At 38.0% G+C, this 21893-nt stretch overlaps 1 protein-coding gene across 10 annotated transcripts in view; it reads left to right on the top strand.

Moving 5' to 3' along the window:
- Window positions 1-21893, top strand: part of NBEA (neurobeachin) — a 681254-nt gene that overhangs the window by 605625 nt on the left and 53736 nt on the right. For all 10 annotated transcript variants that reach the window (XM_058687599.1, XM_058687578.1, XM_058687548.1 and 7 more), the window contains one exon: window positions 11744-11896. In XM_058687599.1, coding sequence (XP_058543582.1) covers window positions 11744-11896 — 153 coding nt within the window. The remainder of the gene's footprint in view (window positions 1-11743; window positions 11897-21893) is intronic.

Below are 21893 nucleotides of genomic sequence, written 5' to 3'. Positions count from 1 at the left end.
ACATAGGCTTTGTTTAAGAAAAGAAAAAAGTTATATTCAAAACAATAAAATACATTTGTTCTCTCATTTTTTTCTCTGATAATGAGATATGATCAGGTTATTGCATAGGTATATGTGTTTCTTATCCTAAACCCTCTTTCTTCAAGGCAGATTTTTCCCCATCACTGCCACTCATATTGTTAGATAAAAAAAATATTATGGTATTATTACACTTAAGGTCTTAATCCAACAAAAGGCAGTGAACTAAAGTCAAAATTTTCATATTTTTGCTTATCTATTGCAAACATTTTTAACAAGGCAATTACAACCTTGTGGAACTGTAAGAAAACTGGATGAGTACAACTTTGCTCAGTTCTTTTCAAAAGCGGAAAACAAACAAAATGGATCTAACAAGTGTGTAGCTAATCCATACATTTTGTTTATTGCTATCAAAGATAATTCGGAGCTGTATCCACATTGTATCAGATTTTTTCACGTGAAAATGCCTGCTCACTCTTATTAGACATCATCACAAAAAAGAAAATTGGCTTTTCAGCCTAATTCAAAGATCTACCCTTGCAAACCTACTCACAGATCAGTTAATCACTCTAATTTACATAGTTTTAGACTTATTTTCTATCCTGAGAACTTTATTGATGCTTCTTATCACCAAAAATATCTCACCAAGTTACAGGTCAGTCTCTGATGACCAATGTTCATACCAGGCTTTTCCCGCTTAAAACTGCTAGGATTTCTCCCGGCATATTCCTGTTATAGAACTTTTAAGAAATGCATACATTTTGTTACCATTGTGTTCCTTTGGTTCCTGGGGCTCACATCACCAATGATAGTGGCCATCACTATCTGGGGAGGTTTTTCTCTTTTTTTATCCTCAAGCAGCTGTGCTGAATACAAACAGGACCTATTCCCCCAACCCTGGACTTAATTAGTTCAGAACAAGCTCATTTCCCCAGGTTGACATTGCATGGATTTTCCCACCTTCCATTCCCTTTCATATTTTATGATAAGTGTACCCTGAATATTTTTCCATATAGATCCTTTCTTTTTAAAGGCTGCACATTGTGCACATACACAATAATTTATTTTGACGATTGTTTATCAACAATCCTGTTTATAGATAGCTTGTCTTTCTCTCTGATTGTTACTGTTAAACACAAGGCTGTAGTAAACACCCTTGCAAAGTCATCTTGATGAACTTTGGGTATATATGTAAAGGATAATTTCTATTAATGGCTAAATGGCTATACACATTTTTAATTTTGAAAGATATTGCCAAAGCATTATTCACAAAGATGGTAATTCACTCCCTAGAGCAGTGTGTGAGGATGCCTCCTTTCCCACAGCCCCCTTCATCACTATTTTAATAAATGGTGTAATTTTTGCTAATCCGGTGAGTGAAAATGGAGTTGTCTTTGTTTGGGCTTGCATGTCATTAATTATGAGTGAAACTGAGGATTTTGCATATATTTATTGACCTGTAAACTTACTCCAGTCTTTTCCCATTTTTCAGTTGGGTCATATGTCTTTTTCTTATTGATTTGAAAAAGATCTTTGAAATTGCACCAAGTTGCATTACAAGTATGTTTTCTCAGTCTTTTTGTTGTGCTGTATTTCAAGTGTGTGTGTGTGTGTGTGTGTGTGTGTGTGTGTCCAAATGTATCAGTCTTTCCATTTATAGCTGTCAGAGTTTGAGGGTCCTCATCAAGGAAAAGTTAGAGAAGTTTTTTGGTAATACTGGTAGTAACTTGAGGTTTTCTACATTCATATTTAGATACACTGATCAAAGCGCACAGTATTTTTTTCCCTCTAAAATAATACTTCATTTAGCAGGGAAGAATATGTTACCAAGAGCAATAATAGCTTTTCTAACTGGGTGTTAAAAACCTAAGCTTTTGATTTCTTATCCCCAAGCTGTTAAATAAAGCATTGGGTATAAATTTAAGGAACTGCAGTTCCATTTGTGAAGAAAAGTATGTCTGCTGTATTTACTTAATCGTTTAAGAAAGAACTAGAATAGAGTAGATGGCTTTAGTCTGTCCCTCTTTATTAAGATCATTCTCTTCCTGTGATAATGAATACAAGCTGGGCAGAGATGGAGTGTTGGTGAAGTGACCTTTCAGGAGCCAGTTCCCCTGAGTTAAGTCAGACTAGTTAGTTTTTTATTTATTTATTTTATTTCCCTTTTCTATAGTAGTCTTGGTAACAATGACATTCAACTTACTGGAGTTCTTACACTAAGATTCCTTAATGCCTTCAAAAGTTGTTATATTACTTTTGAATAGCTATGTAGATGTCAGAAAAGGTAGCCGTGACAAAATGTCATTAAGGTGACATAGTGTAAATTAATACAGTTAATGGAGGTGCTCACCACTGACTCATTGACCCATTATGAGCTCTTGTGGAATTAACGGATGCCAGGGCATCAATCTTTTGAAAAAAAGGGAAAAAAGAGATGGCAGCTTTAAAACCTTGCAGTGAATTATATTAGAAAAGTGAAAACGTCTGGGTTGGATTTGATTTCTCTAGGAAGCCATATAATGGTATGCTCTCTCAGCAAAATATATTAAACTGAAATGTCAGATTTGATGCAATAGGTATACAATTATGATAGTGTTAATAGTGGTCTTCTATCACTCTAAGACATACTTTCAAGTCCAATTTCTCAGCAGCTTGAACCTGTCATAAGCTTGTAAATTAGAAATTGTGTTTGAGGATATTTTCTTATTGTTGACAGAATGCATATAACACTATTAACTGTACCACGGGGCTTTAGTATAGCCGTTAAAATAAACCAGAAATCACATTTACAGATACATAATGCCTGTTATAATATTCATCTTGCCATTTCTTGAGTAATATTTGGTGTCTTTCTGTACTGTTTTTCATTTAGGAAATCTTAAGCTACTTGGACTCTTTCCTTAAAGAGAAGCTGATTAACAGAAACCTATCAAGGGGACGAGAGTAAACAGAAGAGCCTTTATGTGAAGTAGGCAAGATAGTGCCTAAAGTACCTCTGAAGGAGCACACTTAGAAGTTACAATAGTAGAGTTCATTCTTTTTGAATGGTTCTCCATAGTTTTTAAGCATGCTTCTTTGTTAGTTATTTGACACAGTCTTCAAAACATCCCTGTGAAATAGCTATCATGGTTCTTGTTTTGTAGAGAAGGTTCAGAGATATTAAGTGGCCTGCCTGAGTTCACACAGTGGGGAAGGAGGAAGCCAGAAGTAGCACTGAGGTCTATTCAGTTCTTTGCAGTGTGTATTCATTGGATAGCAGGCTGCCGTGATTTTCCTGCATATGATCATATAACCACATCCAACCGCTTTAACTAGTTTGGGATAATGGGTCCATCAAGGTTTACTTTAATCATTTATTGCTGTGTAACAAAACACCCCAAACCTTGGTGCCTTTAAAAAAAAAAACTTACAACCCTTTATTTCCCCAGAGTTCTGCAGTCACAATAGGGTTCGTCATGTACAGCTTGTCTCTGGTTCACCTGGGGTCAACTGGGGTGGCTTGCCTGGGTCTGGAGGATTCAAGCTGACTTTACTCACTTATCTGTTGCTTTAGCAAGAGTGGCTGGAACAGCTAGGGCCCGGCTGGTCCTCTTTCTTTACATAGTCTTTCTAAGAAAATCACACTTTTTTTCATGGGGGTTGCTACCAAAAGGTTGAAAAAAATGGGAACTGCAAGGCTACTTCATGCCTAGGCTTAAAACTCCAATAGTGTTGGGGCACCTGGGTGACTCAGTCAGTTAAGCGTCCAACTCTTGATTTCAGGTCAGGTCATGATCTCATGGTTCCTGAGTTCAAGCCTCATATTGGGTTCTGTGCTGACAGCATGGAGCCTGCTTGGGATTCTCTCTACACTCCCCTCTCTCTGCCCCTCCCCCACTTGCACTGTCTCTCTCTCTCTCTCTTTCTCTCTCTCTCTCTCTCTTTTTCTCTTTCTCTCTTTCAAAATAAATAAGTAAACTTAAAAATAAAAAAAAGTCACTTAGTGTTACCCCTATAGCATTCTGTTGGTCAAAACAAGTCACAGGACGAGCCCAAATGAACTTTGCTTCCTGGTGAGATAAGTAGTGAAGTCACATTACAAGAAGACATGGTGGTTAGAAGGATTTTTGTGACCATCTCTGCAAACATTCTACTAAGGTCCTCTCTCCGATCACAGTTCACATTCCTCCTAAATGCAAAATATACTCAGCTTGTTAGCTACATCAGGCTCAAAATCTCGTATCTCATGGTCTATATTAGGTCCAGATACAGATAAGGTGGAGAAATTCCTAATTAGGATACCTGGAAACTAGAAATACAGCTTTTCTGTCCCATGTACACTCAGCATATGATGGTGAGTCAGAAGCAGGTGAATCTCAACAGACTCTGTTCCAAAGGAGGGGATGTGGGAGTTACATAGCAGTGGCTGGTTCGTAGGGATTGCAGCCAGGCACGTGTGGTCAGTTTCCTAGACTGTGGGGATGGGTCCTCTGGGGCCTTGGCTTCGCCCTCTGAATCAGTTTTCTTTTCCATAAGAGATAGCCCTTGTTTGCAGCTCAGTGGCTTTCTCTAAATGATTATAGAAAGTTGGGACCAGGTCACCTTCAGCCTCCTTTAAAATTCTGTGCACTTGGTATATATCAAATTATAGTTCATTATTAGGAAAAAGCTTTCACTCAAAACTCATTTTGAGATAGGATCCTTTCTACTTCTGCACATGAGTTAAGATGCTATTTAATAATGCCCTTAAGATTCTTAGAATCCCTCTGTGTAGCCGAATTAATTGGTCTACACTCCACCACCTTGAATTTTGCTGAGCTCGGGTATAAGGTGGGATACAGCCACGCCCTTTCCCCTCTGGCCATATTTGATTTGCAGCACTTTGTAATGGACCTTTGTTCTGAACCTGTTTCTTATTTTGAGAATCTTTTGGCATCAGAATACATTGTCCTAGGCCCTTATATCTCCCCTAAATATTGCTTTAAAACTGAGCTGTTTCTTCCTTAGCTCAGAATACCTTATCCATAGACCAGTCAAAGAAGCCAGTGGCCACTTTCAGCATCCTGCCTGCAAATCTCCTAAACCAGAGCACAAGTTCATTAGATACTTTTTCTCTTATTTTTGAAATTATTGCAAGAAACAGTCTTGTTAATTTTCCACCACCACGTAACACCGGTTGCTTTTCTCCTGCTTACTGATTGATCTTCCAGACTCTACCCAGTGTCCTCACGGCCTTCACAGCCTCTGTCTCCTTCCTGGTCCTGATGCCAGTGCCATGTTTGAGTTTTTATTACTTCGCACTCCACTCCCAGGCATCAATTTCAGTTTCCATTATCTATTACTGTGGAACAAAGCACCCCAAAACTTCGTTTTAAAACCACAGCAAGTATTTATTTGTTGACAGTTATGCATTTGGAGTTAAGGCCCAGCAAGGATTGCTCACCGCTGTGCTCCACAGCAACAGCTGGAGGGAAAGGGCCGGGCCACAGAACCCATCGTGGCTTCACGCACATATTCCGTCGCCCATCTGAGCTTGCTGGAATAGCTCGGACTGTCCACACATGTCTGTCCCTTTCTACGATCACTCCAGCAAGGGGGCCACACTACTTTCTGTGATGGTCAGCTTCTAAGTGGATAAAAACAGAAGTTACAGGGCCTCTGAGGTCTTAGGGTTCTCTAGAAGCCCTACAGTGTCATTTTTTCACATTCTGTGTGTCGAAATGTGCCTGCCCATATTCCAAGGGAGAAAAAGTAGACTCCACCACTTTATGGGATGAATGGGAAAGTGGAAATGCCAAAGAGGACACAGAGGACATGGAGAGGTCTTTGAAAAAGTTCTACAAGCAACTAATTTTAAGAAATTAGAAGTTCTAGTTTGGTTTATACCGTTCAGTTCAATCTGATGGTGCATTTAGACAAAACGAAAATCTGAAGTGCAAATAACTTATAAAAATATGTCTGATTAGGCTAGTAGGTAAGATACAAGATTGTATGTTTGATAAAAACATTTTAGTCATCTGAATTGTCTACATAGGTATGCATTCAAACAAACACCCAAAGTGACAGGTTTGTTACTGGTTACAGTATGTGCTTTGGTACTGGGGCAAACTCAGCAGCAATATTTTTGATCTGCATGGAAAAAAAGTTGATAGAATAAATAGTCTCTATAATATATTTTGCATAAAGCTATTAAATGCATTGTTTTGCACACTGTCCCCATTTAATCCTCACATCTACCCTGTGAGTTAATTGCTATTATCATCACAATTTTGCATATTGAAGAAACTGATTTTTTTTTTCCAAAAGGTTAAGAAACTTACCCAACCAGCAGGAAGTCCAGATTTAGACTCAGATCTACTTGATCCTGATGCACATAAAGTAACACTTCCTTGCTAGAAGAAAAGATAATCCCCAAACTGCCTGCCCACCCCTTTTCCCCCTTATCTTCAACTAACTGGTCATCCTAAGTACCCCTGCATTAACCAACACAGCCTGAAAACCAGGCCTTCAATACTGTTTTTATCACTCTTTCATGCCTGAAATTCAGGAGATGATAAACATATAGCAATAATTGATTCATTTTTTTATCTCACACATTTGTATTGAGTATCTATTATGTACTAGGCACCATTCCTACCAACTAAGTGGTGTGAACCAGAGAGCAAACTGGACAATGATTCCTACTGTCATGGGAGTCCCAGTATAGTGGGACACAGGAGCCATATATATATATAAAGAAAATCAGCATCGCTATGCAGAAAATCAAAACAGAATGAAGTCCCTACAGAGTGACTGGGTTGCTGCTTCAGAAGGCAAAATAGAGAATATATGAGCAGAGACCCTGGATTTAAAGTGTTTGATTTTGATTTCTGGCTTCACCACCTATTTCCACTGTAATCAGTAGCAAATTACTTACCTTCTCTTTGCCTCAGTTTTCATGTCTAAAAAGTGGGAAGAATGGGAATACCTATCTCATGAAATTTTGCCAAGATTAAGAAAATATATGTAAAGCACTTACAGCAGTACCAAATAAATTCTGCCTGCTGTTTTAAGATTGAACGACCAGAGGTAACATTTCAGCTGATTTCTTGTCTTGAATCCAAGATACAATCATGGCCATCTTCTTGGATATAACAGCTGAGTCTCAGAGATGAAACTCTTCTTATTCTTTAGGTTTTTCTTTTTTAATAATCAAACCTTCTAAATTATATACACGTGAATATAAATTATATACTATTGTCCTACATTTATATGCTAATATTACATTTAAAAATGCTATTTGAAACAAAGTTTTTTTTAGTCTTTTAATTTTAAAAATTAAAAATAAAATGGAGACATAAACATTTACACTCACTCTGCTGCTTTAGCAACTTCTCCCTAGACTTCATGAGTTCACTCTCTACCTTCCCCTTCAGGAAAAAAACAAACAAACAAACAAACAAAAATCCCCAAACCTCCCCAGCTCAGGACTTCAGGCTCAGTCACATATAGCTCTGGTCTTTTGAAGCTTTTAGGGGCCTCGCAATTAAGCTGAGCTCCAGGAATTTCTTTATATCTGCCTTAAAAATGTGTCTGTTTGTGACTGTTCCCTCTATTCGAAATCTGAAAGCATTTCTTCCACTCTTCAAACCCTCAAATCAGGCTTCTAACAGCTTAGTCCAGCATCTCAGTGAACACCCTAATTAGTGATCACATCTGGTGGTTCAGATGAGGACTGGAGTGGAGGACACGGCCTTCTTGAAGGGATGGTCTGGAAGGATCATCTGGAAGGCCCTAGTAATGCTACCTTTTCATATAACTGGCCTTGCCTTCCCTGAATGTTCCTGATGAAATACTTAACTCGTCCTCCTGACTTCCTGTGTAACCATCAGGGCAGAACTTTCTTGGCCCTGCTTCGCTGCTTCTCCTTGGTGGCAGCCAGCTTTTAGCCCCTTCTTATGCCAGAGAGTTTAAATTAAAATGAAGTAGGTCTTGTTTCTTCCACTTCTGTATTTGGGGTACAATTTTGTCAGCAACTTTACAATGAAATTTTTCTGTATTTTAAAGTGAACACTTTTATGCTGCTAAACCTCTTATACATAACTAAGCTAAGCAAGATCATGTTTTCTAAGCTGCAAACATTGCCCCTCAAAGGGTACAAATGTTATTTTGGGGGTTCATCCTTCTTCTTTTATTTAATAAAGTCCTTCACTGGCTCCTTTCCAATCTTGAGGCATTCCTCCAACCATCTGCATATTCCCCAGAAGATTTCTAGTGATATTAAAATAACTTTACCTAATATCTTCATCAATAGCTTAATATTTAATGAGCACCTGCTACATATAAAGTATAACACCAAGAGCTACGAGGGATCAACAAAATATAAACCGTGTAATATCAGGCTTGAAAAGCTGCTTTGCCCAAACTGTTATTAATATAAAATCCTAGGGCTTTGTTGCCTTTGTGAATCTAGTTTAATGACATTCAGGAAAATAGTATTATAGTGGTAAATAGGTTAATAATAACCAGACAGTTTATGTGACCCTAAACCACAGGGGGGAAAAATGGAAATAATATATTTGGAAAACATTACGAAGCACCAAGACAGGTGAAGATAAATTAAGACTCTTTGGGCTGTTTAAATAAAAAAATAAATTTATGTTGCTTTATCCATGTGGCTATATCTCTCTGTCCTCAAGGAAGCTTATATAGTCTAGTTCTGGAGATAAGACATGAACACAAATAACTGATGAAAGGCAGTAAGGGAAATCCCTGACTTATGTGAGTCTAGTACATATAAATCACCCTGCAGAGAGAGCGACTGCGTGATCTTACATTCCTTTCCCCCTTTTGGAACGCTATTGCTGTTCCATGTCAGATAAAGAATGGGTAATGCCCAAACAGCCATATTCTTAACTTTTTCTACATCCTTTACTAATTGTCCGTGTTTTGCCAAACTGCGAGAGTAAGATCAAAAGAATATCATTAAGTTTTATCTTAATGCATCGAAATGAGAAGTTAATAATTATTGTTTTGGTCAGCTCCGACAGCTGTATTTTTACCATAAGCTAGGGAACTTATTATAAAGAACAGAAATCTCACAGTTGTAGACGCTGGAGGTCCAAAGCTAAGGTGCCCACATGGTCAGGTTCAGTGTCTGGTGAGCACCTGCTTCCTGGTTCCCAGACAGCCATTGTCTTGCTGTGTCTTCACGTGGCCAAGAGACAGGCTCCCTCAAGACCCCTTTCAGGACACTACTCCCATTCCTGAGGGCTCCACATGTAATTCTAATTACCTTCCAAAGACTCCGCTTCCTAATACCAGCATAGAGGACAGAGTTTCAACCTTTGCATTTTAGAAACATCAGATCATAATGATTATGCACTTCTGGTTGCATACAGATCAATGAGAATGGTAATGACGCTTTGCTTCTACCTTCTAATCAGTAATCACACCCCTTTACCAGATTGCTCCTTCAAAGCAATATAATATACACCATCAGTGTGTACCCAGTCCAGAAATCAGCTGATTACAGTCATTGCTGATAGAATATTTCTGAATCAGTGTTTAGCTCTTGTGTTACCCACTAACTAAACTGTATCACGATTTGCAAATAAGATGTTTGTTTACCTGTTAGTTTTTTTTTTCAGCCCCTTCTCAGTTTCCCCTTTTACATACAGTTCACTGAAAATGTACATTAATTTATGTTAATTTCACCATAATTCTCCTTCCCCACACTTTCTTGTGGCCTTGAAGTTGTGTAGTTTGTTGTTAATGAATGACTGTCTTGCAGTGTGAACCACCTAATTCCCTCTGTTCTTCGCAGGCCCATCCTCACCTCTGTCACAGGTTACCCTCCCTGCTGAAGTCCCACAGTCACCACAAGTCACACTTGCCCTTCCCCCTTCCCTCCTGTTCTGCTTGCTGCTTCTGGTTCCCCTTCTCCCCACATATGCACAGATGCCCAGTCTCTGTCCTCTGCAGTCCATCCTTTATGTTGCCACCAATGTCTTGTTACAAAACAAATCTGCCCAATAACACAAGATCCAAACAGCTTAGCTTGGCATAAAACTTCATCATCTGGCTTCATATAAGTCTTACCATCCCACCGCCCCCATCTTCACCTACCCCCCCCCCCGATATGTCCTATTCTCCACCCACACTCAGTCCTTACCCCTTCTTGATTATACTTCCTGATGGTCCCCTACCCCCTCCCCCTGCCTTTATCTTAGCCAGAGCCAAATTCAACTGGTCTCGAGTGAAGTCTCTCCTGACTTGCCCTGCGTTGTCTGCCTTCTCCTCTGTGCTTCCTTGTACTTGGTTTCTACTCCTCTCGAGCAGTTATTATTGTGTATTACAACCATCTGTTTGTGTATTTACCCCACAGAGCAGATTATAAATTACTTGAAATAAAACCATGTCTTGTTCACTTTTTTCTTCCCTTGTACCTGTCGCAGTGCCCTGTACCCAAACTTTATTATGTTTTATGTTTTTTACAGCTCACATTTATCATCATCAGAATGGATAATAATCAAATTCTCACAGAGCATTACTAAGATAAACACCTACTTAGGCCATAATAGACAAATGTTGATTTCCGCAGGAGAACCCATAAAGAGAAAGCTTTTGTGTATGCTGTTCTTAGAAAGTTAATAATTTGATTTATTTGAAGATATCAGCGTCTGGTGTTTTGGGATTTTTGTTTCTTTGTTTTTTTAATTTTTCTATGAATCTCTAGAGAAGACCACAGGAAGAGTTGAATTTCAGGTACTACATTATCAGTGTAGATCATATTACATAAATAAATGTCCTTATGCTTTTCACGATATAAGGTTAATTTAACCTTCATCTTGATATTTGAAAAGATTGTTGTTGTTGTTTATGATACAGATGGTGTACATAAAAACTACAGTGGTTTATGTTTTTTTGGTTTTGTTTGCATTGTCTCCCAGTTACTTAAAAAACTGACAACAAAAAAACATTTCTAGGGTCATAAAAACAGTTCATGTCCATATCTGATTTACTCTAAAGGAACATAAACCTCATATTAGACATTGTGCAGCAAACACGAGTTTGCTTGAATCGTGTTGTTCACGCCATCTTTATATACAAATAACACAAGATGTCTTTGCATCCAGTTTATTAAGAAGTTACCATTCAGGTGCCATGTGTTAAACATTTAAAACTTATTGTCATGTTGTATATCATCTCTTCATTGTGCTTAGCAATAGGTACAAAAGTAATTCATTGTGTCAAATTATAAAATAAAACTATGAATCATTTTATAAAAAAAAAATGTAGTATAATTGACAGTGTGATCAAAAAGAAAAGTAGAAGATATTACATGATTTTTAACCATTATTGGCAACAACTTTTTTTTTTAATTTGAGTATTAATAATATTCAGAAAAGGTTGTTGAGCGTCACAGACTTGTAGATATAGCTTTACATATTTGTTTAATAATACTACTAGGAACTATTGTTGATTCTGTAACCCTTTTAACTAATTGTAGCAAGATAAGATTGAAAGTTTTATAAACATAAATTATCAAATAAAATGTTCAAGAAAAATATTGCTCTTCTCCTTTCTTCACCTCTCTTCCTTCTCTTCCTCTCAGCTAAAGAAAATCAAATACAGAATTGAATTAAATAATAAACTATTGGATTTACAGAAAGAATTTAATTCGGTTTATAGTTAACAAGTTATAATAGTTTTATTCAACTCACTTTTAAAGTGATTTAATATGTCACATTTTTCTTCCTGGCAGGAACTAATTCCAGAGTTCTATTACCTACCAGAGATGTTTGTCAACAGTAATGGATACAATCTTGGAGTCAGAGAAGATGAAATTGTGGTAAATGACGTTGGTCTTCCCCCTTGGGCAAAAAAACCTGAAGACTTTGTACGGATCAACAGGATGGTAAGAGAGATTTTGTTTTTGCTTGAACAGTCCTCAAGAAGTGAAAATACTCTGTTGTTTTATTTTGTTTCTAACTATTTAGCAAATTGTCTTTTAATGTCTGTAAACACAAGGTTAAAATTTTAAGGAAGAAAAGGCAAGCATTTTACTATTGTCTTTTGACATCGTTCTTTATGGTGGAGTGGATTTTCCTTTCATGAAGACTAATAAAGGAATGGTAATTCAGTTATATTTGCTCCCTTAGGAGAAGATAATCAGATGAGCATCTGTTGACTAATATAAGATATTCTAAAATGCTTGAAATAAATGGCCATTTCTTATTTTTGTCTACCGGCTAAATCTGTACTCCTTTTTGACTCCTAAAATATTAAAAAGCAAATAATTTACATTGAGAATATATTTGCATGCAGGAAATTATAAGTTATGAAACATACCTTAAAATATAATATACTTGTCTTTAAGAGAACATCTAGTGAACATTCATAGATTGAAAATATCATTACTTTTTTAAATCTATAGGACAGATACCTGGTTGTTCAGATAGAAAATGTGTAAATAGGAAAAAAATGTATAAATAGAATGTTTGCATGTGGGAACTTTATAGCTTTTGGTATATTTTTATCCATTATTTAAGGAGATTTTCATCTCAATGTGGCTATGATATATGGAAATGAACTACTTTACCAAACAACCTCCCTAGTGTACTAGTATTCTTGGTAAAGTGAGGAATTTATACTAAAAAAGCCAGTGACCCAAAATATATATATACTTTTTAATATTTTTAAGTTTATTTATTGTTTATTTTTGGGGGGAGACAGGGGCAGCATGAGCGGGGGAGGGGCAGCAAGAGAGGGAGAGAGAGAATCCCAAGCAGGCTCTGTGCTGTCAGTGCAGAGCCCAATGCGGGGCTTGAACTCACAAACCATGAGATCATGACCTGAGCAGAAACCAGAGTCAGATGCTTAACTGACTGAGCCATCCAGGTGGCACCCCCCAAAATATTTTTTTAACCCTGTTTCACTCACTCCCAATTTTTTCCAACTGTCTTATAAATGTATTTTATTTTGCTTTTACACCTTATTTATATGAATCAGAATCCAAATAAAGTCCACATTTGCAATGGAGTTCACATATTCCTTAGTCCATTCTTTTAGTAAGACTTACATAATTCACATATGTCAGGCAGATAGAATTCACTTCCTGTACAGTTCACCCACGTAACATAAAAAAATAAATGGATTTTAATTTTTTTACAGAGTTGTGCAAACGTCACCACAATCAATTATGAACATTTTTATCACCCCATAAATAAACCCAGAACCTTCAGTATCTTCCACCATTTTCCCCAGCCAACCCTATGCACTACTAACCTACTTTCTGTCTCTACACATTTACTTATTCTGGACATTTCACATAAACAGGATCAGATTATATGTGGTTCCTGCCTCTACCCCCTGATTTTGTATGTGTATGTCTCTCTTTCTCTCTCTTTTTTGTGGACTTCACTGTCAGTCACATGATCCCCTCAATTTGGAGCTATATTTTCTTTTTTTCTTTTTTTAATGTTTATTTATTTTTGAGACAGAGAGGGTGTGTGAGCAGGGGAGGGGCAGAGAGAGAGGGAGACACAGAATCTGAAGCAGGTTCCAGGCTCTGAGCTGTCAGCACAGAGCCTGATGTGGGGATCGAACCCGTGAACTGTGTGAGATCATGCCCTAGGCCGAAGTCAGACACTTAACTGACTAAGGCACCCAGGCACTGCATATATTTTCCTTCTTTAAGAAATATTTTACCAGGGCACCTGAGTGGCTCAATCGGTTAAGTATCCAACCTCAGCTTAGGTCATGATCTTGCAGTTCAAGGGTTTGAGCCCCATGTGGGGCTCTGCCTGGAGCCTGCTTCAGATTCTGCCTTCCTCTGTCTCTCTGCCCCTTCCCCACTCGCACTCTGTCTCTCTCTCTCACACAAAAATAAAATAAAACGTTAAAAAAATTTTTTTAAAGAAATATTTTACTTTTGGGCTGCCTGGGTGGCTCTGTCGGTTAAGTGTCCAACTCTTGATTTCAGCTCGGGTCATGATCTCACGGTTCGTGACTTCGAACCCTACGTTGGGCTCAGTGCTGCTGGTGCAGAGCCTGCTTGGGGTTCTCTCTGTCTCTCCCTTTCTTTCTGTCCCTTCCCTGCGTTCTCTCTCTCCTAAAGAAACTTAAAAAAAATTTAAAGAAATATTTTACTTTTAATATATTTTATTTTAGAAAACTGTTGCTCATGTGGTAGTCCTGTGTTTAAAAGTACTCTTTGTATATATTATCTGCAATCTTGTCTCCCCCTTTGAGGGAATATCGTGTATTTTGTAATTTGTAGATATGATTTTTGACACTTTTCAACCTATAAATTGGTACTTCCAGGTACATGGGGTTATTTCATGCACCTCCTTGAATAACAGATTATTTCTTCAGTTTGTATTTTGAATGTGAAGGATTTATACTTCTATGATGCATTATATTTCTAAAATCTATACTTATTTTTAGAATTGGCCATCCATTTCCATACTACCCTTACATACTTGAATGCTGCCAGTAATGTCAGTGTAAGGATACGGGATCCACAAATTCAACCCTAGAAACTGCTACATATCAGTAGCTCTCAGTCACAGCATTCCACAATACACTTGTGGAGCCCAGAGCTGTGCCTGACGCAAAGTAGTTGCTCAGTAAATATTTGCTGGGTGAATGATTGAATCATATAGGAGTGATAATGTCAATGATTTCAATATGTGGTCTGTTATGTCCAGACTAGTTAAATTGAACGAATCCTCCATTCAGGCGAATAAAGTAGCCAAAAATTGTTGGACCAGATTTTTCTCTTGTTCACACGATCGCACCCAACTGATTAAACAGAACCTTTCATGTGGGTGCTAATAATGAATACCATATTGGAAAGAGTGTGACTTAGAGTTTAATAATTTCCTGCTCTTGAACCTGGGCTCTGCTGTTTCCTAGCCTCATTGCCCTGGGTAAATGAGCATCTATGGTCTTCCCATTTCTCACCTGTGAAATGTGGAGACATACTTTATAAGTGTTTTTTTTTTAATCATTATCATAAAATGCATTTGCTTTCAGTGTACAATTGAATGATTTTTAGTAGATTTACAGAGTGGTGTGACCATCCCCAAAATCTAATTTTAGAACATCTCCATCATCCCAGAAAGATCCTGTGCCTATTTTCAGTCACTCTCTATACCCACCTCCAGCCCTAGGCAACCATTAATCTGTTTTCTATCTCCACAAGTTTGCCTTTTCTGGACATTTTATATAAATGGAACTGATTAATACGTGTTCTTTTGTGTTTGACTTCTTTCACTCGGCATAGTTTTTGAGATTAATCCATGTTGCAGCCCGTGTCAGTACTTGGCTCTTTTTCATAACGGCACTCCATGTTTTGTTGATGCATTCATCAGTTGAACATTTGGGCTGTTTCCACTTTGGGGCTGTTGTAAGCAATGCTGCTCTGAACACTCCTGTATCAGTCTCTATGTGGACACATGTTTTCATTGCTTTGGGATGTATACCTAGAGTAGGATTGTTGAGTCATGGAAATTTATGTCTGACTTCCAAGAAATTACCTATTTTGCAAAGGGTCTGTGCCATCTTAGGTTCCCACTAACAGCGGGTGCCTGTTTCAGTGCTTCCACATCTTCACCGACACTTGTTATCGCCTGTTTTTTATTATAACCATTCTAGTGGATGGGAAATAAAATCTCATTATGGTTTAATTTCCATTTTTCTAGTGACTAACGATGTTGACTGTCTTTTCACGTGCTTTTTAGATGCTGAAACATCTTACATGTATTTTAATAAAACATTAAGTAGTGACTCATTACAGATACAACCTTTGTGCTCCTCATTAGTGAAATGCCTACAGAATTAATAATTTTATTAATGATATGCCTAACTGAAAAAAGAAAAGGCATCTGTGCTTCTAAAAGCAAATCCTCAAGGTAGCATCATACACAGAATGTCTTGAATACAGGGAAAGAGAATTATTATGGATACAAAACCATCAGGTAATTAGTATTGATATAAACTGGATAAGACCATACACTCTTGACTAGCTTTGCATAAAAATCATGAGGCTTCTGGGGCGCCTGGGTGGCTCAGTCAGTTAAGTGTCCGACTTCGGCTCAGGTCATGGGCTCACAGTTCGTGAGTTCAAGCCCCACATCGGGCTCTGTGCTGACAGCTTAGAGCCTGGAGCCTGCTTCCGATTCTGTGCCTCCCTCTGTCTTCCCCTCCATTGCTTGCACGCTGTCTCTTGCACTGTCTCAAAAATAAATAAATATTTTAAAAAATCACGAGGCTTCATTCATCTAATATGATGGGTAGTAATATAATCCAACTGAATAAACATTCCAGATAAAATAAGTTTCTAGATTTTTATAGTGAAAACTTTTTTGCAGACTTGTTTTTTCTAAACTTTATCACTCCTTCGCTCCCTATCCTCTTATACAAAAGAAGAAACTTCTTCTCTTTATTATGAGTACCCATTGTTGTTGTATGAAGGATGTACTTCTATATTCTTTTTATATTTTCTTCTGTAAATTGTGAGCTATCAGCACACTTCCCTTTATAGCCATACCAATTCAAGTGTGTTGTTTAAAATCTCCCGTCTGCAAAACCAGTTAATCAAATGTATCAAAGCCTCATGATCAATGAGTCAGTCAAATGCTAATTGAGGCCCTGGAGGAAATGTATACTTTGTAGCTTTGGTAGAGTGACTGTATCTTCTGCCTCAGCTTTTATTGGTCATTGTTTGATCACTTCCAGTGTAGAAATGTACCAAAACATGAAATGACAAAATTCTGCCTTTAGTAAAGTGGAATGTTATTATACACGGTGCCCAGTTTACACCCCTGCCTACAGCTAGCTCTATGGCTAGTAGCCTACGACATTCTCCTGACTTCTCTGGTGTAGCTGCTTACATGTTTTCCTCTACTGTCCTCATTCTAAGACTCACTGCTCACAACTGCTGCAAATCGGGATATACATACACTAATCTTAGTCACCTTACTCTGTAGCCCAGTGATGGTCCTGAGTCATCCCAATAGGAAGGTTGACCAAGATTCAATAATGGCAGTGATAGTCCTTATACCCTGTGCCATTTTTGAGTGTTTATTCTTTGTCAGATACTTGCTAGAGCTTCAAATACATTATTCTTTTAATCCTCAAAAAGTCTTTTAGGAATTATCTTGAAACCCAGAGAGGTAAATGACCTTGCCCAGATATCACCTACTTATCAAAGTGGCCGTGTTACTATCCACAGTGCTCAGGATAAAATGATGATTTAAGGAGCTGTGGAAAGGGAGAAGGGAAAGAAACGTGTCTTCTAACAAGAATCAGTACCTTGGGGTCAGTGGAAGAAAAGAAAGAAATGAGTGAGCATTGAACCAAAACCAACAGGATGTTCTGGCCCCAACAGCCATGTAGATCTGACTTTCTGAGATCTCATTTCTACCTCTTTCTCCCCGAGCCCTTACCCTGTGAGGCTCCCTTTCCAGCGGGCGAGACCTCTGCTTAGAGTGCAGCAGTTGTGAGCGGAAGAAGACTCTTTAGCTCTGCAGATGGAGGAAATGTAAACTTTAGAGGCACACACAGGATTTTAGAGCTGGAACAGATTTGTATTTCAATAAGGAGACGAAGACCCGGGAAGGCTACATGACTCACCCAAGTGCTTTTTATACTTACCATACCTAGCATTGCAGATTGGAACTCTGAATGTCGTGTCTCCTGGACCCACTGATAGTCTCTGAAATGTCAGCTGTATATTTAATTAAATACGGCTTTATAGATCGACTTGACAACCAAAGCAGATTAGACTAATACTGTTTCCCCTGCAATATCTATTCCAAACACCACCTTATAAAGAAACTTTGGAATAGAGCTTATTTGTTATTTGCAAACTAATTATATCTATGCATGGAAGACTGCCAAACACCTAATTTTGACTGAGACTTAAAATTGAGTTTTAATTTAATTATTTAATTGAATTGTTCATGTGATCACCACATAAGATTTTTTAAAAGGTCTCTTTTCCTGAGAAATACCTGATTCTCACCAAATGGTTTCGTATCATTTGGATCTTAAGAGAATTAGGATTATTCATCAAAGAGAATTAGGATTTTTCATTGAAAGATACAGCCTGAGGGGCACCTGGGTGCCACAGTGGGTTAAGCGTCCAACTCTTCATTTTGGCTCAGGTCATGATCTCATGGTTTGTGAGTTTGAGCTCTGAGTCCGGCTCTGCAGTTCAGAGCCTGCTTAGGATTCTCTCTCTCCCTCTCTCTCTCTCTCTCTCTCTTTCTCTCTCTTTCTCTCTGTCTCTCTCTCCACCCCTCCACCGCTCACACACACACATGCTCTATCTCTCTCTCTCAAGAATAAATATACATTTTTTAAAAACTTAAAAAAGAGAAAGATACAGCTTGGGGCGCCTGGGTGGCTCAGTCGGTTAAGCGGCCGACCGGCTCAGGTCATGATCTTGCGGTTCGTGAGTTCGAGCCCTGCGTTGGTCTCTGTGCTGACAGCTCAGAGCCTGGAGCCTATTTCAGATTCTGTCTCTCTCTCTCTCTCTCTCTCTCTCTCTCTCTCTCTCTGACCCTCCCCCATTCATGCTCTGTCTCTGTCTCAAAAATAACTAAATGTTAAAAAAAATAAAAAAAAAAAAAAGAAAGATACAGCTTGAGAAATGATTGTAACATTATAAAGACAAGTTAGAGTCTAAAATAGATTTTCCCTCTTACTTTGCTCAAGAAAGAGCAAAATTTATAAGTATAAATTTTGAGTAATAAATTATTTTATATTTATAATTGCTCAGAGTACTTCTGTTGCATATAAATAAAACTACAAGAAACATTTTAATCCTGATACTAAACTTACCAGTTGCTATAATGAATTACCTGACTTCTGTTTATATACCTCTTATATATTGTCTTTCTATCAGCTCAAGTGCTGGCTGCTGAACAAACTTGCAGACAAAATATAGTGCTTCTTTAAAATAAATCTCACTATTTACTATCAATGTAAATACGTTGATATTTACATTGATAAATACGTGTATTTATCAAGCCACAAGAATGTCATCAAGCCAAGTTCATACAACATACTAGGAACTATAAAGATTGCATATAATGTGGTGAATTAACTGTCCCTCAAAGATGTACTCACAGGGGCGCCTGGGTGGCGCAGTCGGTTAAGCGTCCGACTTCAGCCAGGTCACGATCTCGCGGTCCGTGAGTTCGAGCCCCGCGTCAGGCTCTGGGCTGATGGCTCAGAGCCTGGAGCCTGTTTCCGATTCTGTGTCTCCCTCTCTCTCTGCCCCTCCCCCGTTCATGCTCTGTCTCTCTCTGTCCCAAAAATAAAAAAAAATAATAATAAAAAAATAAATAAATAAATAAAAAGATGTACTCACGTATTCAAAACAATTAAGTTTTATAACTGACTAAAAGATGAGGGATAAATACTTGTGCATTTCTGAAAATGTCGTAAAACATTTTCAGAAACGCATAGTAATTTTTGCAGTTCTTTTTTTCATTGAGGTATAGTTGACATATAACATATTATTGTTTATATGTATTATATAGTACATTTTTATTATAACAACAAGTTCCAACTTGTTTTTGTGAAAAAGTGAAAGAAGCAAGGCACTGGGGTTTTTCTTTATTCTAAGCCAAATCCCTGTTATCTTGTAGCCATTAATGAGTCAGGTAAGACTTTTGAACTAAGTCTTTACTCCATGGAGTGAAAGGCTTTACCCAAAATCCCGCATATTTGGGGAAATCCAACTCCCCCTGTCTTGGTTCCGTGCAGCACCAGAATGCAGGGTCAGGTTCAATCAACCGTGTGTAGGAAGTGCCTGCTAGCACAGAACAGGTGGCTTGGGAAGTGTTTATTCTTCCTGTTGTCTTTCCCTGGGTTTCCCTAGAAGGGACCCTGAAGACTAGGAAGGGAAAGCTACCATGGCGTCACCTAGGCTCTGCATCCATAGCTGCCACTCTTGGTTGCATCAGAATTAGAAGAGCTAATGGGCAGCCGGAGAGAGCTGCCTCTTAGAAGAACAGTCCTAGACATCAGAGCGAGCAAAGGATGTCTTTTGAAAAGTAGCGTGTGTCTGCTCTCCTCCCTCACTGTCTCCTGCACTGCTTTCCTTCAGCTTGCAGTTTTTCTTTTTCTTCACAGTATCCTGTTCTTAGTTGACTTTGCTCCAGTTTCTGGTCCATTTCCCCATCGTACTGCTGGGAAATGATCACACTGATGTCATTCAGAAACAATGTCAGGCATCTGTGTTAATAGTAGGAAATTTAATCAATCATGTGCCTCTCTCTCTCTCTCTCTCTCTCTCTCTCTCTCTCTCTCTCTCTCTTTTACTGAAGGAATAGTTATTGGATGAATATTTCCCTAATATACAAAGCCTGAGTTATAACAGAAAATATAGAAGGGTTTAAATTTCCCACAAATTCCATGAACACAGCCCTCATTCTTTTATATTGTTTTGTAACGTTAAAAGTTTCTGACTTTGTACCAGCTGGGTAGCTCATGTAGGATTTAGTTCTTATGAAATAGGTTTAGAGAAAATGTGCTCCAGTATATGTACAATTTGGGCTGGGATTATCTTCAGTTATTTGAAGGAGTTCTTTGTCCTAAGCCTACAGTATAAAATGAAAATGTCATATATCCCAAAGAAATGACATTCAGGGTGGTAAAAAACGTTCATTTCTTCGTGAGGATTAGTATTCTGTACCCATGAGCACATCCTCCTCCTTCTTTCAAGATGTCATTCAGGAATTCAAGGCAAAGAAGGCAAAAGTAATATTATAAAAAGGGATGACATCATTGACCATAAATCAGTTTTTATTCTCTCACAGCAGCAATTGGAAAGGTATTTGATGTATTTGTAGAAGTTTTTATGTGTAGAAATTTTTAGATAGGCATCTAAATTTTAATTTTTTAAAAGTGAAATGGCACTTTAAGTTTTAAGGATGTATTTTTTTTTTAGTTAATCGGTGTTCTAGTTATGGGAGATAACGTATATAATTAATTAGAGTTGTTTATACCTTGTAAATATAGTGACAAGGATTGTGTTTTACCAAACTGTGAAATTCAAATTTTGGCCTCATTGGAAAAGCTGGAAAAGCAATATAGACACTTTGAGTAGATAGTTCAATAAATTCTGAATGCATTGAGTTCATACGTCAAGAATTGGTTTAATTTACCCACACCCAGCTAGGCTGATTACAACTCACTCATGAAACATTAATAAAGCACTGTGTTCAGTTCTAACATGATTATAATCTGACCTCTCCACAAAGGACAGAAATAGAAAGTATCTCTGATAACATTACCCTAATGCTAGGTTCATCAATCATAATCTGCCCTTTTTTAAAATTTGTTTTAGAAAAAGGCCTTTCACGGATGTGCACTGATAATCTCATCCAGCCCTCAACCCACAGGTCCCTGGTGCTCCCGGACCACATGTAGAACGTTCTCAGTCTGAGCAGCAGTGCGACGTGCACTGAGGCAGAGAAAGAGAACTGAATGTCGTTTCACTTTTGCTGTATTACCTCCTTTATAAGATCATCATGTTTTAAAGAAAAAAGTCTCTTTTTGATAGGTAACAGTTTGCATTTGGGTATATTTTTATGCTAAGAAAAAACGCCCTGTTCAAAGAAGAATTTGTAGTAAATGAGAATTTTTGGAGGTGTTTTGCAGCAACTCAGAATACTGAGCTAGATGTCATGTGTTTGCGTGCACGCTCTGGCCCCTGTTAGCTGTGACACCTTGGACAAATAAGTCACCCTTAATCTCTTGGAGTTTCAGTGTCTTTCTATCTATAACTGGGGATCTGCCTATTCCATAAACCTTCACGGAGAGCCAGCTCTGAGTAAGGCATTATGGAAAACACAAAGAAGCATTGAACAGGGACCCTACTCAAAAGAAAGCTA

The sequence above is a fragment of the Neofelis nebulosa genome, chromosome 1 (genome assembly GCF_028018385.1).
Source record: "Neofelis nebulosa isolate mNeoNeb1 chromosome 1, mNeoNeb1.pri, whole genome shotgun sequence".
Lineage (NCBI taxonomy): Eukaryota > Metazoa > Chordata > Mammalia > Carnivora > Felidae > Neofelis > Neofelis nebulosa.
Note: the sequence above shows the minus strand (reverse complement) of the source record. Positions and strands in the feature narration are given on the sequence as shown.